Source organism: Stegastes partitus, unplaced genomic scaffold (assembly GCF_000690725.1).
Source record: "Stegastes partitus isolate 25-593 unplaced genomic scaffold, Stegastes_partitus-1.0.2 Scaffold495, whole genome shotgun sequence".
NCBI classification, from domain to species: domain Eukaryota; kingdom Metazoa; phylum Chordata; class Actinopteri; family Pomacentridae; genus Stegastes; species Stegastes partitus.
The window spans coordinates 55410-71043 of NW_007578226.1; the positions used below are offsets into that span (position 1 = coordinate 55410).

At 41.9% G+C, this 15634-nt stretch overlaps 1 protein-coding gene across 1 annotated transcript in view; it reads left to right on the forward strand.

Annotated features, from left to right (window-relative positions):
- The window catches only part of LOC103361290 (histone deacetylase 4-like), a 79879-nt gene that overhangs the window by 18065 nt on the left and 46180 nt on the right, over positions 1–15634 (forward strand). Inside the window, exon 4 of the mRNA XM_008287331.1 lies at positions 14893–15224. Coding sequence (XP_008285553.1) covers positions 14893–15224 — 332 coding nt within the window. The remainder of the gene's footprint in view (positions 1–14892; positions 15225–15634) is intronic.

Here is a 15634-nt window from a genome sequence, read left to right on the forward strand (position 1 = left end):
TCTGCATTCACAATTGCTTTCTCTGAATGAAAATGAAGACGGATCCTCGGCGTGAGGACGCTGTATGGAAAGAGGCGAGAGTACAGAAATGAAAGGGGCTCAGATGGAGATGAGGTAATCTGAAGGAGAAATGAGTCTGAGGTAATATATGCATAATGCATTATCTCAAACTGCTCCGTGCGCTTCGTTTTACACCGCTGAGAACAATTTGGATTTTCCCCATAGATGAATTTTTAAAAAATGGTAAAAGCACCATTCATAATTCCCTCCCCATGTTGCCGCTCTGTGTTTCTGCGATTTCACAGAGCGGCAACGAGGAGGTCGGCGCCGTTACCCGCTCGAACAGCAGCAATCTCACACAGCCTGTTGCTGTAGGAGAACAAATAAACAACAGCTGAGTTTAATCTTTACTTTGACCCTAAGCGTCTCACTCTGGTAGCAAACCATCACAGGCTTCGCATGTTCTCTCATGTTGTTGGGGTTATTTTCTACGTGCCTCTGGCTAAGCTGATAAAATATTGAAATCCACTGGAGTGACTTCATCAGATATTCTCCAAATCTGTTGTCTTGGATACGGAGCTGCGAGGGCATCCACGTTGCTAGTGTTTGTGACCCGGACCGTTTAGTTGCCGAGCGGAGTGCACCTGTCTAAGAGCGTTCACCGTGTACTCAGCTGCATCCTTTCACTACAGCAGATTGGAAAGATGCAAATGCTGCGATGCTGAAACACCGACTGGTCTAATCTTAATGTAATCAGACGCCGGTAGATGCATTTACAACATGCCGTGTTTTCTTTGGGATGCAAAGCGGTGGCGGCTGCACCTGCACGGAGCTGCATGACTCACCTGAGTTTGGTTTTACACAAAGTAGTACTGGTTGTTTTGAATGCAAATGCACATGGTACATTGAACTTTTGTTATGATGTGTTTAACTGATAATTTGACCTCAGGACACGTTTGCAGTAAGTCGAGATCAAACAATCAGCAACGTTGTCCGGCTTCTGATTTGTGAGGACGTTCTGTGTCCTATGTGGTTCTAAGCTAAATATTCTGGGCTGTTAGTTGGACATGTCACCGTGGGCTTTAGGAACCCATGATTTAGTTCTGTTTTAGCTTTTTCGTGGTAATCTACCAACTCATTTTTATCAAACAGAAACGCAACAAACAAGAAGTTGAAGCCCCTTAAAGCGACACTGAGCAGCAGCAGCATCAGCTCCGTGGCTACGAGTGTTAATTGCAGGATTCTGGTGCATTAAATTCTGCAGTTTTCTAAATTCAAGTGGTGAATAGTCCTGGACACAGCCGATGAATTGTTCATGCAATAAACAACAAGAAGCTGTCTGCACTAATATGTACTAATGTAATGTACCAATAGCCCTCCTGATTTAAAAAAAACAGAATTAAGGCCACAAACATTAAGAAACTCAAAGTAGAAACCAGTTAGCAGTTAAAGAAAGACGCCTAACTAGCCGCTAAACCTCAATCAATTTAGCTCATGATCTGCAAACCTTAACCAAGCCAGCAAACATAAACCCAACAACAAGAAGCTCACAGCTTTTCATTTTTACCAAAGACGAGCTTTAACCTTGTTCAAACTTCCTTTTCCATCTACTTTTCTTCGCCGTGGTCTTCATGCTGAGAGTCTTTGTCTTTTTCCAGTTTTTTTTGGCAGGTGGCTACTACCCGTGAAATGAGGTGATGCTGAGAATAACAGTCTAGCCTCCATTAGCTCCCATAAGATTCATAGTTAGTGGTGTTTGAGCCATAAAGCGCAGAGCCTGACCGGTACTCTGTGTTTTCAGGTTGATGTTGATGCAGAGTTTAAGGGTCAAAAATATTGATATATCTGCACAAAACATGCACAGGATAAATATTTATATATAGATGAGCATAGAACTGAGAAGACGCTGCTTCACTCCGCACCGCCGTCTGCTCTGGTACATATTCTGCTACATGTGCTGCAGATAGCGCTGAGAGTGTTGGAGAGAATGGAGTCGAAGCTGCTCTGCTGGACAAACTGGTATTTCATACATATAACTTACAGACAGTTACCATGAAGACACCGCTTGACTCTGCACCACCATCTGCTCTGCTACATGCGCTGCAGACAGCGTTAAGACTATAACAAACAGTGGAGTCAGAGCTGTGATGACACTATTTCTAAATTACCTCAGGCATTTTTTTTTTTTTCAATTATGTTGTGTGGAAAGAAAAAAAGCTTTCTTATTGGACAACAGTTACACCAATAATGATATATCTGTAGCAGACCAATATGGGCTGATGTTATTGGTCAATCATTATGTTGGACTCAAAGTGTTTAAGTGCATTTTTTCTGGGAGATCAAACCCGATCATCCAAGTTAATCCAAAAATAATTAAAAGCTGGTGTTTAAAGGTAAAATAGTGTCGCTTTAAACACTCCTTTATGTCATCGGATGGAATATTTATCAATAATTTCTGACACTTCATAGAAGAATTATTGGATCAATTGAAGATAGCAAAAATACTCATTAGATGTATGAAACAATGTTCCTGTTTCATCCACATTCTTGTTCGTTCTGCATTGAGTCAGGAGTACAAACACTACGATCGCCGCTGCATGATTTCGCGGCTTGGCTCTCGCTGAGGCTAAACATGCTTTGAAAACACGGCGTGAACTCGCTGAACTGAGCCCAGCTTTGCTTTAAAGTGTTGCTCACTATCCTTCATTCCTGCGTCAGCCCGGGCCAGCGAAGTGTGACGTGCTCGATTCACAGGGCCAAAGGCTGAGATGAACTTGTGCACGTACTGCACCTCAACCTTGGCACGTCGTCGGCCCCCCTCCAGGTCTGTTGTGTCTCCGCCTCGCGTTCGCCCATCCTCCAGCCTCGAGCCGCGGCGCTGCACACCGTCCTATGACGTCATCAGGACGGCGGCGAGTCCGAGCTTGCTTTTGGCAGAACGAGACTCGCTGCTCCTCGACACGTTCCCTCCGCCGCCACGCCCTCCGTTCTGTACCATGTCAGAGTTGTGCCTCGGCTTTTTTTTTTTTTTTTCCACGTTTGTCACGGTGCCATTTCAAAATTATTTAAGACGAGGAAAGAAGCAGATCTGACGGGCTGGAATTCAGATGTCCTATATGATAAGAGTGACAAAAACCATTTCTCTTAACAGTTTCGGGTCTAACATGATGCAAATAACAGCACATATATATCTAAAAACATACGGGTATTTTTAGTTTAGCAGAACCTGCGATTGCTGAAAGCTTTCTTAAAATCTTGGCAAAACATTTCAGAAATGCTTGTTTGATGCTCAACCTCGCCACTTATGTACATCAATGCAATCTAATGTAATCTAATGCAACAGCTCTCCTGTAAAAAGCTATTTTTTAAAAATGGTGTTGATTGTACTTCATGTTTATGCGTGTCATTGGGGTCCGGTCCAGTACACCACGACCACCACCTACTATGACATCAGTAACAGACCTAAAGTTTTTAAAAAAATCACCTTTTTGATAACAAAGAAGCTTCATAAAAGTAGATTTTATGGCAAAGCGGTTATATTGGATTGCATTAGATTTCACAGGTATGATGGCCAGAGAGTGTATGTGTCAGGAGAAACCCACAACTGAGCATCACAAAGTTATAATAAATAAATCTCATAAAACAAATTTCTCTGATAATTTATTCTGCAAAAAAACATGGAATCGGCATGTACAATATTTTTCACAAAAGTGTGAAAAAATACTGGAAAAAGGCCCGATTCAGCCCAGTTCAGCTAAAAGGTTCTGGATTTTTTGCAAAGTGACTGTTGGTCACAGCTGAGTCATTCATCGCTTCATGATTGTGCTGAGAAACAAAGAATTTTTATTTTTTTGGAGAATCCGCTTTGTGCAAACTGTTTATTTTTTTGCAAATTTAGACATATTATTGTTTTTTTTTTAGCTTAAATTTGGTTGATTTTTCCCAGCAAAACCAGCTTAGCAAATACAAAGAGCATAAATGTTCATAAGAAACACACAAAATAAATTAGGGAGTTCTAGTGCTAATTTGAGGGAGTAAAGTATTCAGATTTGGATCCTGTTTGTGCGTATAAACTGTATGTATACATGTACATGCTGCAGACCAGCGACGAGTCCGAGCTTGCTTTTAGCAGAACAGGACTCGCTGCTCCTCGCCTTCCCCGCTCCGTCCACCACCGTTTCTTTAAGAGGTCACCGTGCCATTTCGAAACGAGATCACAATCAGTCTCCGCTGCGAGCTTTACGACCAGAAAAAGGCTCTTATCGTCACCAAGAGTTCGAGCTGGCGTGGAGGCAGAACATGCTGTGATTCTGCAGGAGGAGGCTGACGTTCTGTACCGCGGGTCGGCCGGCCGGCCGCAGCTGTTTTCCTACAATCAACAGATGTGCTACTTGTTGCCTCGCATCTCACCCCGCTGCTAAACTCAAAGCCCGTGCAGAATATCCGCTCCTCTTTGTTATTCCGTTGTTTCAGAATAGCACCCCGAACGGCTCGGCTCGGCTCAGTGTGACATCTATTAAGCCTAACGAGTGTGCTGCTCAGGCAGTCAAACCGTGGGATACACACTCGACGAACCGAGCCTCGAATCAGAGACGCCAGCCCTCCCTCCGCATTGTCTGGTATAAATAGATCCGGAATTGGAGCCAGAAGAGTTGTGGAGAGCGCCCGAGGGGTTGTAAACAGATTGTGATTTGTTGCGGGTAGATGGAGGGGAAGAAACGTGGGAGGGAGCTACTGAGGGGAGAAGGACACGGAGCAGGGCCGGAGGATAGGGCACGGAGATGGAGAGGAACCTGCGGAGAGGGAAGGTGAACGAGTTCAGAGCAGGAGAACAGAAGCGCTTCAGAAGAACCCGTAGTGATGCCGTAAACGCACACATGCCGATGAGACGTTCTCGTGCGGAGTTGTTTAAATTATGAATTGTCAGAGATTCCCCCTCTCATGCTTCAGAAATGTTCCAGCCTTAAGGAAACTCTGAAATGCTGAAAGGAAAGCAGAGAACGAGAGCAGCAGCAGCAGTGTGAGGCCTCGGCTCTGAAGTCTGAGCTCAATCAGGCTTCAGATCCAGTCGGAAAACTCCAGTTTGACAAACTGGAATTGAACTGAAGTCCTTGACAAACTCGATGCGGGCGAAGTTGTCAGTTGTGTAAGATTCCTGGAAGCTCCTCCGGCGTCCCTCGAGACGGCACGTTTCTCTCTGTTTTGGTTCTGAGCGAGTGCCCCCATATCATCCTCAATCCGGCACACATCAGTAAACTGAGGTACACGTTTGACGTCAGCGCTCGTATCCAAAGATGCGCCGATATCAGAGTTTATCTTTTTCTTTTAAGAGGCAGGCAGGTTGGTCTCGTAGGCAGCTCATGAGCGTATTTGTTGAACCCTGCTCGTGCTCCGTCGTGCATGGTTGGTTAAAGTTTGTGTTGTGTCTGTTATCACGTTACGAGTCATTCAGACTCCTAATGAACTGCTGCTGTAGTGCTTTTTATTGAGTTTAAAGAGCTGCAACTCCTGATTATTTCCATTAGTCTCCTGATTAATTTCTTAAATGCTCAAATTAAATATTTGGTTGAAAAAAAGCCAGAACAATGAAAAATGCTTGTTGCAATTTATGACTTCACCATCGATACCTGTGATATTTTCACTCACTGTGGCCTCATTTTTCTCTGCAACACAAAGTCCTGCACCTCGATGGAAACAGAACAACTACGACTAGAAGTAGAGAGAAGTCAGAAATGCATTTTGCACAGTTTAAACAGTTAAAATGCCAGAAGTCATCCAATAAGGAAACTGGGGGGGGAAAAACTGCATTTACGGCATTTTTCCAAGTAGTCAGGGTGTCACTAATACTGTAGAAATAAAGGCAACTTTGCAAACTCTAAATTATTTTATAAATTATTACTAATTTTTCGTAAAATCTGTCAAGTGCAAGCACATCATTTTTGTCAAATTTTTAACTGAGACGTGTAAAATAACAGAATTTCAATGAAATATTTAATTTTCAGCTTAGATTTTTCTCAATGAAACTCACAAAGTCACATAAGTTCAAGGACTGACAAAAAATTGGAAATACGGTGATTCTTTTGGCGTTTACCTTTTCACAATGTAATGCACGTGAATTTTAATCATCATTGTTTATTGGGTCGTTTTTATCAACTCTCTGGCCATGTGTGTTTTTTGTTGTTGTTTTTTTTACAAGCTATTTGGCAACAACTCTGCACCGCCATCTGCTCAGCTGTGATACATACTCTGCTACATGTGCTGCAGACAGTGCTGTGAAGTTGGAGCTGCTTTGCCGGACAAACTATGTGATGACACTGTTACTATCATCTTTTTCTGTGCAGTATTGGCTGACCGTTTCAACCAGCTGATACATGTGTTGGGCCGTATTATGTACGATCATAACACCGCTACAGAAGGGCACATTCGTTTTGTGAATTACAGGCAACAACATGTCAAAATAAGAGACCTGTACATTATTAACATTTTAAAAAAAGAACAAAAAACACAGTAGCTAAAGATGTTTTTGCCCCCATTCTAAGTCATCTATTATTGAGTATGTGCTGATTCCATGTTTGAATCTAGCACCGTTTCCAAGATAATAGACACTTGAAGTACAGTTAAGTTGTTCAGTCATTCCAGGGTGTATGCTTGAGGAAGAAAAAATGGATGTCCGCATTTAAACTGTGCTTTAATGTTACAAAGGTGGGCATGAATGCTTGTTTGTTTGGCTGTAGTACCTGGTTGCGCCACCAGAGGGAGCCTCTTACCGCTCACTCGGACTGCTGTTGCATTGTGGAGGATTTAGCTAGCAATGGGCACCATGACAAAGACTTCTGTGACCCTTAATGACCTCTGACTGGTGTTTAAGACGAGCTTTGCGGCTCTAATTATGTGTAACAGCAGAACCAGGACGGCACAAGTTGTGCTCAATTTGTGTCGACGATTTATTGTTTGACGATGCTGCCAATTAGTAATTCAGAAAATTCCTCAAAACTTGCTCCCTTATGTGAGCGGCTTAGATCTGTGCTCACTCACAGGAGCTAAATCTGAGACGTTAACGACTCGAGATATAATTGCGTATAAAATAAAATAAGCAGCGATTATCTAATACTTATTTTATTACGATCCAGCAACACATCTGCGGAGCCTCCCCGCGGGGAAAGTCCTTACTCCGCTTCACCTGAAACCATTTTGTGGTTTTATTTGTTTGGAAAATGCAGGCAGATTCCAGGCTGAGGAATCTGAGCGCGCAGTATTAAAACCGCACAAGCGAGGACGGGGGGAGGACGAGGGAGACGGCTGTTCTAAGCAGAGGAGGGGGGAGGCCGAATGGGACGCATGGGAGACGGAGATATTCGGCGTGGAGGGTTTTCCTTGGCCTCAGAAGTGAGGAAAGCAGGTCGAGTGGGGGAAAAGAGCAGAGTGGGTGAAGCGAGAGTGTGTGTGTGTGGTGTGTGTTGTGTGACGTCGGTTCCTGGAAAAGCAGAGGGCTGCAGAATAAACAGGCTGCATGCCTGAGACTGCCCTGTGATGTCACCACTGGGCAAAACAGGGACGAGAGAGGCAGGGAGAAAGAAAGGAGAGAGAGTGAGAGAGAGAGAGAGACGCCCATCAGGTTAAAACAAGAGAGGCGATGAACGGCGAGCCAAAAGTGACGGAGGCTGAGAGGAGAAGCGTGCTGTCATTCCCCGCGAGCGACCGAAAGGCAAGAAGGGGAGGATAAGGAGGAGAGGACGAACTAAGGGAGGAGGCTGCTGAGAAAAGAGGAGGAGGAGGAGGAGGAGGAGGAGGAGAGCACTGATGGGTACGACAGAGACGCTTTCTCTTTCTGCATCTGCCTCTTTTTTTTGTGTGTGTGTGTGAGCAATTAGCGAGATGCCACATTAGACGTGCGTTTGTGCGGCAGCGAGTGTGCGACGGCGTTGTGTTTTTTGTCGTGTCAGGGACTCGATATCCACAGAGGAACATTTTGTACAGGGGGAGAGAGTTATGGATTTGCATTAGCCAAGATTGGAGCTTTGACAAGTGCAGTTTTTAAGTCACATCTTTCCTTTGCTAAGAAAGAATCTGTCTTGCTTTTGTGCCTACTAACACTGTTAGATAGGAAAAAAAAATCTAAAATTGAATCCATCCAAAACTACATTCTCTAAACTCCAAGTTGTTTTTTTCCCTTAATACTCACTGTGGCTTGTTTTTCGCTGCAATATAAAATCCTGCACCTCTATGGAAACAGAACAACCAAGGCTAGAAGTAGAGGAGGGTCAGAAGTGTGTTTTGTAGAGTATCACACTGTTGTGATGCCAGAAACCATCAAACAAGAACAAAAATGTAAAAAATCTGACTGGAGGTAGAGAAGTGTCACAAATGTCTTCTGTGCAGTTTGGCTAAGTTATAGTGCCATAAATAATACAAAATGTGAAAAACAAGTTTATTTTTTAACTTATTTATTTGTACAGAAGTTGAAAAAAACTGGAAGTAACATGTACAACAATTTTCGAAGTGCCTACACGTGTTACCATGGCTGCTCTCCATGCTATACATATTTTACAACTTATATTTTATTTCTGAATTTTTGTCACGTGACCGTTAGTCGCTGCTGAATCGTTCATGGCTTCACAGTTGCGTGGAGTTGCGCAGAATATTTTGTATTTGACAGAATGTGGTTTGTGCAAACGGTTTGTTTTTAACAAATTTTAGAATAGGCGAGTTTTTTTTAATAAACATGATTTTAAGCTTTGGTTTGGTGCAGGTGAGCAGTTCAAAGACTCTCAAAAGTTGAAAATCTGATCATTTTTCCTGCTTTTACAGCTTCTGTCTCTGATAAATGGTGTAATTTTGGCAATTTTCTTGAACATAACGTGTCTTTTAAACCTGCAGCGGGACTCCTATAGATTAATTTCTAACTTTAAAGAACAAAATGTTGCTGCAAATAGGAAATTCCCCACACTTTCGAGTCCCTGCAACGCATCGCCGCCTCGTGTTCCGACGCAAACTTTCTGTGCGGAGCGATTCAGGGCCGTAGGAGTTCTTAACAAGCTCTCCTTCCCCTTCTCGTCTCGTCAACTGCCAAGTCGTAGCCGCTTCTGAAACGAGCAGAGGCCGGGGAACAGCCAACAGTGAGGGCGTCGCTGCATTTAATTAGCGCCGGGCACCTTGTTAGGCAGATTCACGAAAGGCCAAAAAACGTGTCGCGCCTTTTTCTTGCAGGGGAATGAAAAGCAGAGGGAAGGAGGGGAATGAAAGAGTCGAAGCTCGGGTTGAAGCAAACCGACTAGTTTTAGTGCAGACTCGTGTGTTGTTGTCATTCCTGTCGTGACCCTCCAGGGACCCGTTGCGTGTTGCTCTCCGATGGCGGGGATGACGGTAACCACGGCGATGTGTTTCACCTGCTGCTAAAGGGAACTTTATGGGCACCATATGGCTGCAGTGGGACCGACACTGTGTGGATGTACAGTTTATCTGAAACAGGCTCTTCCACAAGCTTCAATAAGTGCTTTATGGCTTCCTCGTCCCAGCGAGTGATGTATCGTACAACAAATCTGAAGAGAGCGTGTGTGTGTGTGTGTGTGTGTGTGTGTGTGATGCAGGATATTAGGTCTCAAAAAAAACACTGCAGTGGAAATGAAAAGATCCCTCTAATGCCGTCTAATGTTTGCTTCCAGCCTGAGCGATGTGTCTGGTTTTCTGTCGAACGTTTCTCAAATCACTTTGTCGAAGCTAAGTGACGATTTGATGGGATGCTTCTATTTATGGACGCTGGAGCCTCATTAACCCGCCCAACTCCAAGAATCCGGGTGTCCTGTCACGTTTTTCACTGCAATATAAATTCCTGCACCTCCATGGAAACAGAACAAACACGACTGGAAGAAAAAAGAACTCAAACATGCATTATTTGCCCTCATAAGCTTCTCATACCATTTGTAGGAGCCAATAACGTAATTACCAAAAGATCTTATGTTATCAGTTCAGGACTTTTATTACATTATTGGCCTACTACATTTTAAAAAGTGTAAATTTATTATGCTATCGGCTTCTACACCATTAAGTAAAAAAGAAGTTAAATCTCTAAGATTATTTATTTCACAAAAATTGACAAAACCTGGACTCGCAACATACTATAGATCTTGTATTTCCTACATTTTTTTATTTGTTTCCCATCCCTCCTTTTATCTGCCGTCTAAACACAGCCTGCAGTTCAGCCGAATATGTTTTTTTATTTGTCACAGGACTGTTGATTGCAGTCCCAGAATTTTTGTGTTTAAAGGGATCCGTTTCATGGAAACTGTCTGTTTTCTGGCCATTTTTCCCCTCTTAGTGTAGGTAGCACTTTTGTACGCTTGGAAAAATGTATGTACGTCTGTTCCAAGTTTTAAAATATATCTATATTTCTAGCCATTGTTGTGCAGATTCTTTCTTTGTACTGCAGTGAAAAATGAGCCAAATGTGATGGGAGCAAAAAAAAAAAACGCTCAGAAACTGCTTGGAGTTCAAAGGCTAAAAAGATTTATGTTTTTATACTTGTCTTCTACAGTCGTCCTCAAATGTATTCATAACTGTCCATTAAAGAAAAGGCAAAATACACAATAATCACTCAAATAACTAGAAACTTAAAAAAGTAATAATAAATAAAAATTTGCTAAATTATAATTTATTTAAACCAGACATTGCTTTTGAATTGGGGTTGAAAAGAATAATTTAAAAAAATAAACTGTCCTGGACAAATTAGAGCACTTTGCTGATGAGCAGTGAAATCTAAACACCTGTCAACAGGTGCAGAAGTCTGATGGAGTTACAGAAAACACCTGATGGCAGTGATTGGCTCAAAGGGTAGTTCAACAAAGTGTTAGTTTACGGCTCCCATCATGCTTGTTTTAAAAAATTTAGTTTTTTAAATGTATGTATATATTTCTGCTGAACTACAATTCAAAAGCAATGTCATGAATTTTTGTCACGTGACTGTTGGTCGCAGCTGAGCCACTAATAACTTTATGATTGTGACAAGAAACGCTGAATTTTTAGTTTTTTACAGAATCTAACTCACTGCTAACGCTATTTTTGGTGCTTTTTTCTGTTTTTATTGTGATTTAGATTAAATATCCTGATTTTAAACCTCAAAACCGAATCTTCCAGTTTTACAATTTCTCAGATAAATGCTGTAATTTATAAATAAAAAATAACGTGCATTTCAAACCCACTTCCACAGTGCCCAGTGTGACGCCCTAAAACCAGTCATTCTCTCTCTCATGGTTAAACTGGTGCAGACCGAGTGCAGATGTGCTTCTGGATAGTGTCTGATGTGAGCGACTGTGTCCCTTGGTTGCCTCCTATGAAGCCTCTTTATGAACACAGGCGAGTATCTCTGGCTCGGCTCTCTGTAAACATGTAGGTAAATAATCAGCCAATCGACTCCTATTTATTCAGATTTAATGGGGAGGAAGCTGCTTGATTGGAGGACTTCCTGTTGCTGTGATTTGCGGGCAGCCGGCCGGACCGAGCTGGTGGTCAATGGCGTCTTTGTCGGGTGTCGCCGGGCTTCATGTCACAGATTGTGTGACAGCAGCAGGAGACGAGGAGGGAGGAGGCGTCAATGTCAGTTTTTTTCTTTCTGTGAAGCTTTATTGATTTCAAAGATTTGCCTGTTTCTGTCGGGCATCACAGAGAACACACCTGCTATGATTGATTGATTGATTGATTGATTGATTGATAAAAGACACGACGGTCACCGACATGATCACTTCTGACACACTTTAAAGATTTCTGCTTCTAAAACATTCAATACTCGTCAGTTTCAGGCGTCTGTACGGCTGTACGTTGGCCGTGAAAGTGATTTATGATTTGCTGAAAATGCTAATTTGGTGTCGGTTTCATAGGAGTATTGATTACATTTTGATAGCAGTTACAATCAATTAACCCTGTGCTGCTCGTTTTAACCCTCTGAACCTACTGGCAGGTCGACAAATCCACACCACGATCGACTAAATTATGCCGTCTATCAGAGGGAGAAACTGTAAAAAAACAGAAACGATAGTCGCATTTTTAACTTTCTGGTGGTTCTTGAACTACTCGGGGTGTTTTGTGACGTTCAGTTCAGGGACACTAAAGCATAAAATTGTGATATTTCATCAGAATTACTTAAAAATCCACGAAAAACAACAAGATTCTGTTAAAAATGAAAAATTCTGGACTCGTCGGCACAACCGTGGAAACATGAGGGACTCAGCTGTGACGGAAAATATCTTAAAATAAAATAAAAATCCAGTTAGTTTAAAGCTGAACTGCAGACAGTGTTTACACAAAGCAGAGAGAAGACAAATACAGAAAAAATACAAATACAAAAACACAGTTTTCGTTCTGTTTCTTTAATGTTTGTCAAATAAGTCAAACGACTTCTAATAAAATTGTGTTCAACCAACAAACTACATTGAGTCAGAGAAATGAGCTTTTACTCTTCAGTCAGTTTTTTTCTTTAAAATTAACGATTGGCAGCATAAACACAAGTTTTTAGGTGAATTACTTATTTAATACAGACTTTTTGTACTTTATTTCCATGTTTATGTGCATAAGTTGACAAAGATTTAAACGAGTAACGTGCTCCTGTTACATTTTCTGATGTGCTTTTTCATATTTTTTGTACTTATTTAAGGAAATAATCATTAGAATTAACCTTTAAAAATGATTTTGAATCGCAGTTGTGCAAATTAATCCACATACAAAGTGTATGTAATGCATGTTTAAATCTTGAATTTAAAATCAACCCAAATTTGCCCCAGAAATGATTAAAAACGAACAAAACCAAACATGAAAAGCCTCCTCCAGCTCAGCAGATTAGTCGTTATGATTCTTATCCACTGAAGGTTAAGACGGACAAGTTTCTCGGTTAAATAAGAGTCCACGACTGCAGCAGAAACATTCATCGCTTTCGTTGAATTTATTTCTATGAGAAGCGATGCTTTCTTTGAAACCTCCTTTGTGTCGTGTTCGTTCAGCCTGCAGGTTCTCGAGTGCACGAACCTGAGAGGGGACTTGAAATCCTGAAGTCAAGGTGAAGAAAAAGGAAGAAAACTTCAGTTTAGTTTTAAATACGTTTAATATATAAACTCAGCTTAGATTTTTATCTTATTCATTCATTTAAAGAGTGAGAACAGGTGCGTTGAATGATTTTATTTTTTTAGTGTCCGTGCAGCGATCCTTCCCTAAAACTGCTGGTAAAAAAAAACATAAAAGACCTTGTTAATAAAATAAAGACAATCCTCTGAGTCACTTTTTTTTCCAGCAGGTAGACACATTAAACATTTGGGAGAGCTTTGATTTAATCCCATTCAGCTGCGTAACCTTGCCGTTGTACTCGCTGTGCCGACACAAAGCGCCTCGTAGAAGCGACGTGACGCACGGGAACATGCTGCCGTGATTTCTCCCGGCCTCGCTCCGTGTTTTGATCTCGTCTCCTTTTGTGCTTCTGCGTGCGATTAAATCAAAGCGTGGCTTGAATAGATGGCCGGCAGCCCATCCAGCACCTATGCAGGGTGTCGTATGGAGACGCAGAGGGTCGCTGACTCCGTCTGTGGCACTTTGTCCAACATTTGACTAGAATATTAAACCTCTGAGCTGGTTTCATGAGTTCTGATGTTGCTGAAGATGCACAAGAAGCTCTGATATTTACTGTCCTTGAATATCTGAACTGTTTCAAAAAGCTGTGTTCTTCACGTGGTATCTTTTTCCTCAAGCAATTTCTGGGTGTTTTTATTCTCCTCACAAATGTATTTACTGTGTGCTGTTTTTAGTTTTATTTAGTTTTTAAATTAGACATGTAGACTGAAGTGATTTGGATGAAATATCACAGTTTTAAGCTGACATTTATTCCATTTTTCTGAATGGAACCCTAGATCACAGGTGACAAGTTCAAAGACTGTAGGAAATTTGAGTACCTGCCGATTCATTCTGCTTTTACTGTTTCTGAAACTGGTAACTGGTGCAAGTTTGGCACTTTTTAACGATAACGATGCCTTTTAGTGGTGACTATACAGACTTTAAATACTTTTCCTGCTTAAACTTCTAACTTGTTATACTTTCATTTGCTTTGTGTAAACACTGCCTCCAGCTAAGCCAAAAATTCTCAGAATATTTGTCGCATGGCTGTTGGTTGTAGATGACATTTCAGCAGATTTATGTTTTTTACAGAACCTGGTTTTGGCTGATGGTGTATTTTGGGGAATTTTTATAAATGAGACTTGTAGAATAAGGTGATTGTGATGAAATATTATGATTTTAAGGATAGAAAGGTTAGATTTTGTTAGTTTTCTGAATTCTTTCTGTCTTAAATGGTGTAATTTTGGCATTTTTTACCAGATTACATGCCTTTGGTGGTGGTGGTGACTCGAGATACCTGAAATATTTTTACTTACAATTTCTATAGTTTCATCACAGTTAAGCCGAAAAGTCTTTGCCACATGGCTGTTGGTCATAATTGAGTCACTGCTGGCTTCGCGGTTGCATTTAGAAGCGCAGAATTTTTAGATTTTTACAGAATCTAGTTAATGCAGAAAGTTTATTTGTTGGAGAATTTTCAAACAATGCACAAAAAATGAAGAGATTTGGATAAAATATTATAATTTTAGGCTCAAATTTGGTTAATTTTCCAAGCGAAACCATCAGAAACTGAAAAATCCTATTGCTGTTCATGTTACTAGAGTTTAATAAATGGTTGAATTTGGTTGATTTTAAAAATAAACGTGATGCTTTTCAAACCTGTTGTTGGGTTTAAGCGCTCAAGAAAGGGAAACCAAAAAGCTACACACAGTTTGCTGGACGTTGTCGCCTGCTAGCACCAAACTAATAAGACAAAAAGGTTACAAGAACTCTGTTCTAATGTCTGTCTTCTCTCCGTCCCTGCAGTGGACATCAACTCGGCGCTGCCCCTGCGTCTCCCTCCGGCCGCCATCCCCATGGACCTGCGCGTGGACCACCACCACCAGCAGCAGCAGCAGCAGGTGTCCTCGCTGTCCCCGCCCGCCCAGCAGTCGCCCGGCTCCCTGGGAGGGTCGGGCCCGGCCGGCGGCGGCGGCGGCGTGGTGGCGGCGTCGGTGCGCGAGCAGCAGCTGCAGCAGGAGCTGCTGGCCCTCAAGCAGAAGCAACAGATCCAGCGGCAGATTCTCATCGCCGAGTTCCAGCGGCAACACGAGCAGCTGTCCCGCCAGCATGAGGCCCAGCTCCAGGAGCACATTAAGGTAGATCATCTACAATTAGGATTATTTACATAAATGAATACATCAGGTTTGTAGGTCTGTGTTATGGGCTGGAGTGCTGTGAGGTTTACTTTAAAAAAAATTTTAAGAAAATCACTTCAGAAGGTTTCCTCCCCCAGGATTGAGCATGTTGAAGATATTCTGCCTTTAAAGAAAACATAGCGACGTTTAACCCTCCACTTTGCTCCTGTCACATTTTTACTCACTGTGGCTCATTTTTCCTGAACCTCTGAGGGAACAGAACCACGACTAGAAGTAGAGAGAACTCAGAAAAGTCTGCACACATATAATGCCATAAATCATCATCAACATTTTGTATTTATTTCACAGAAAATCCAAAATTGTCGAGTCAGTACGCACATTTTTCCAAAGTGTTGTCAATCTTGGAAAAA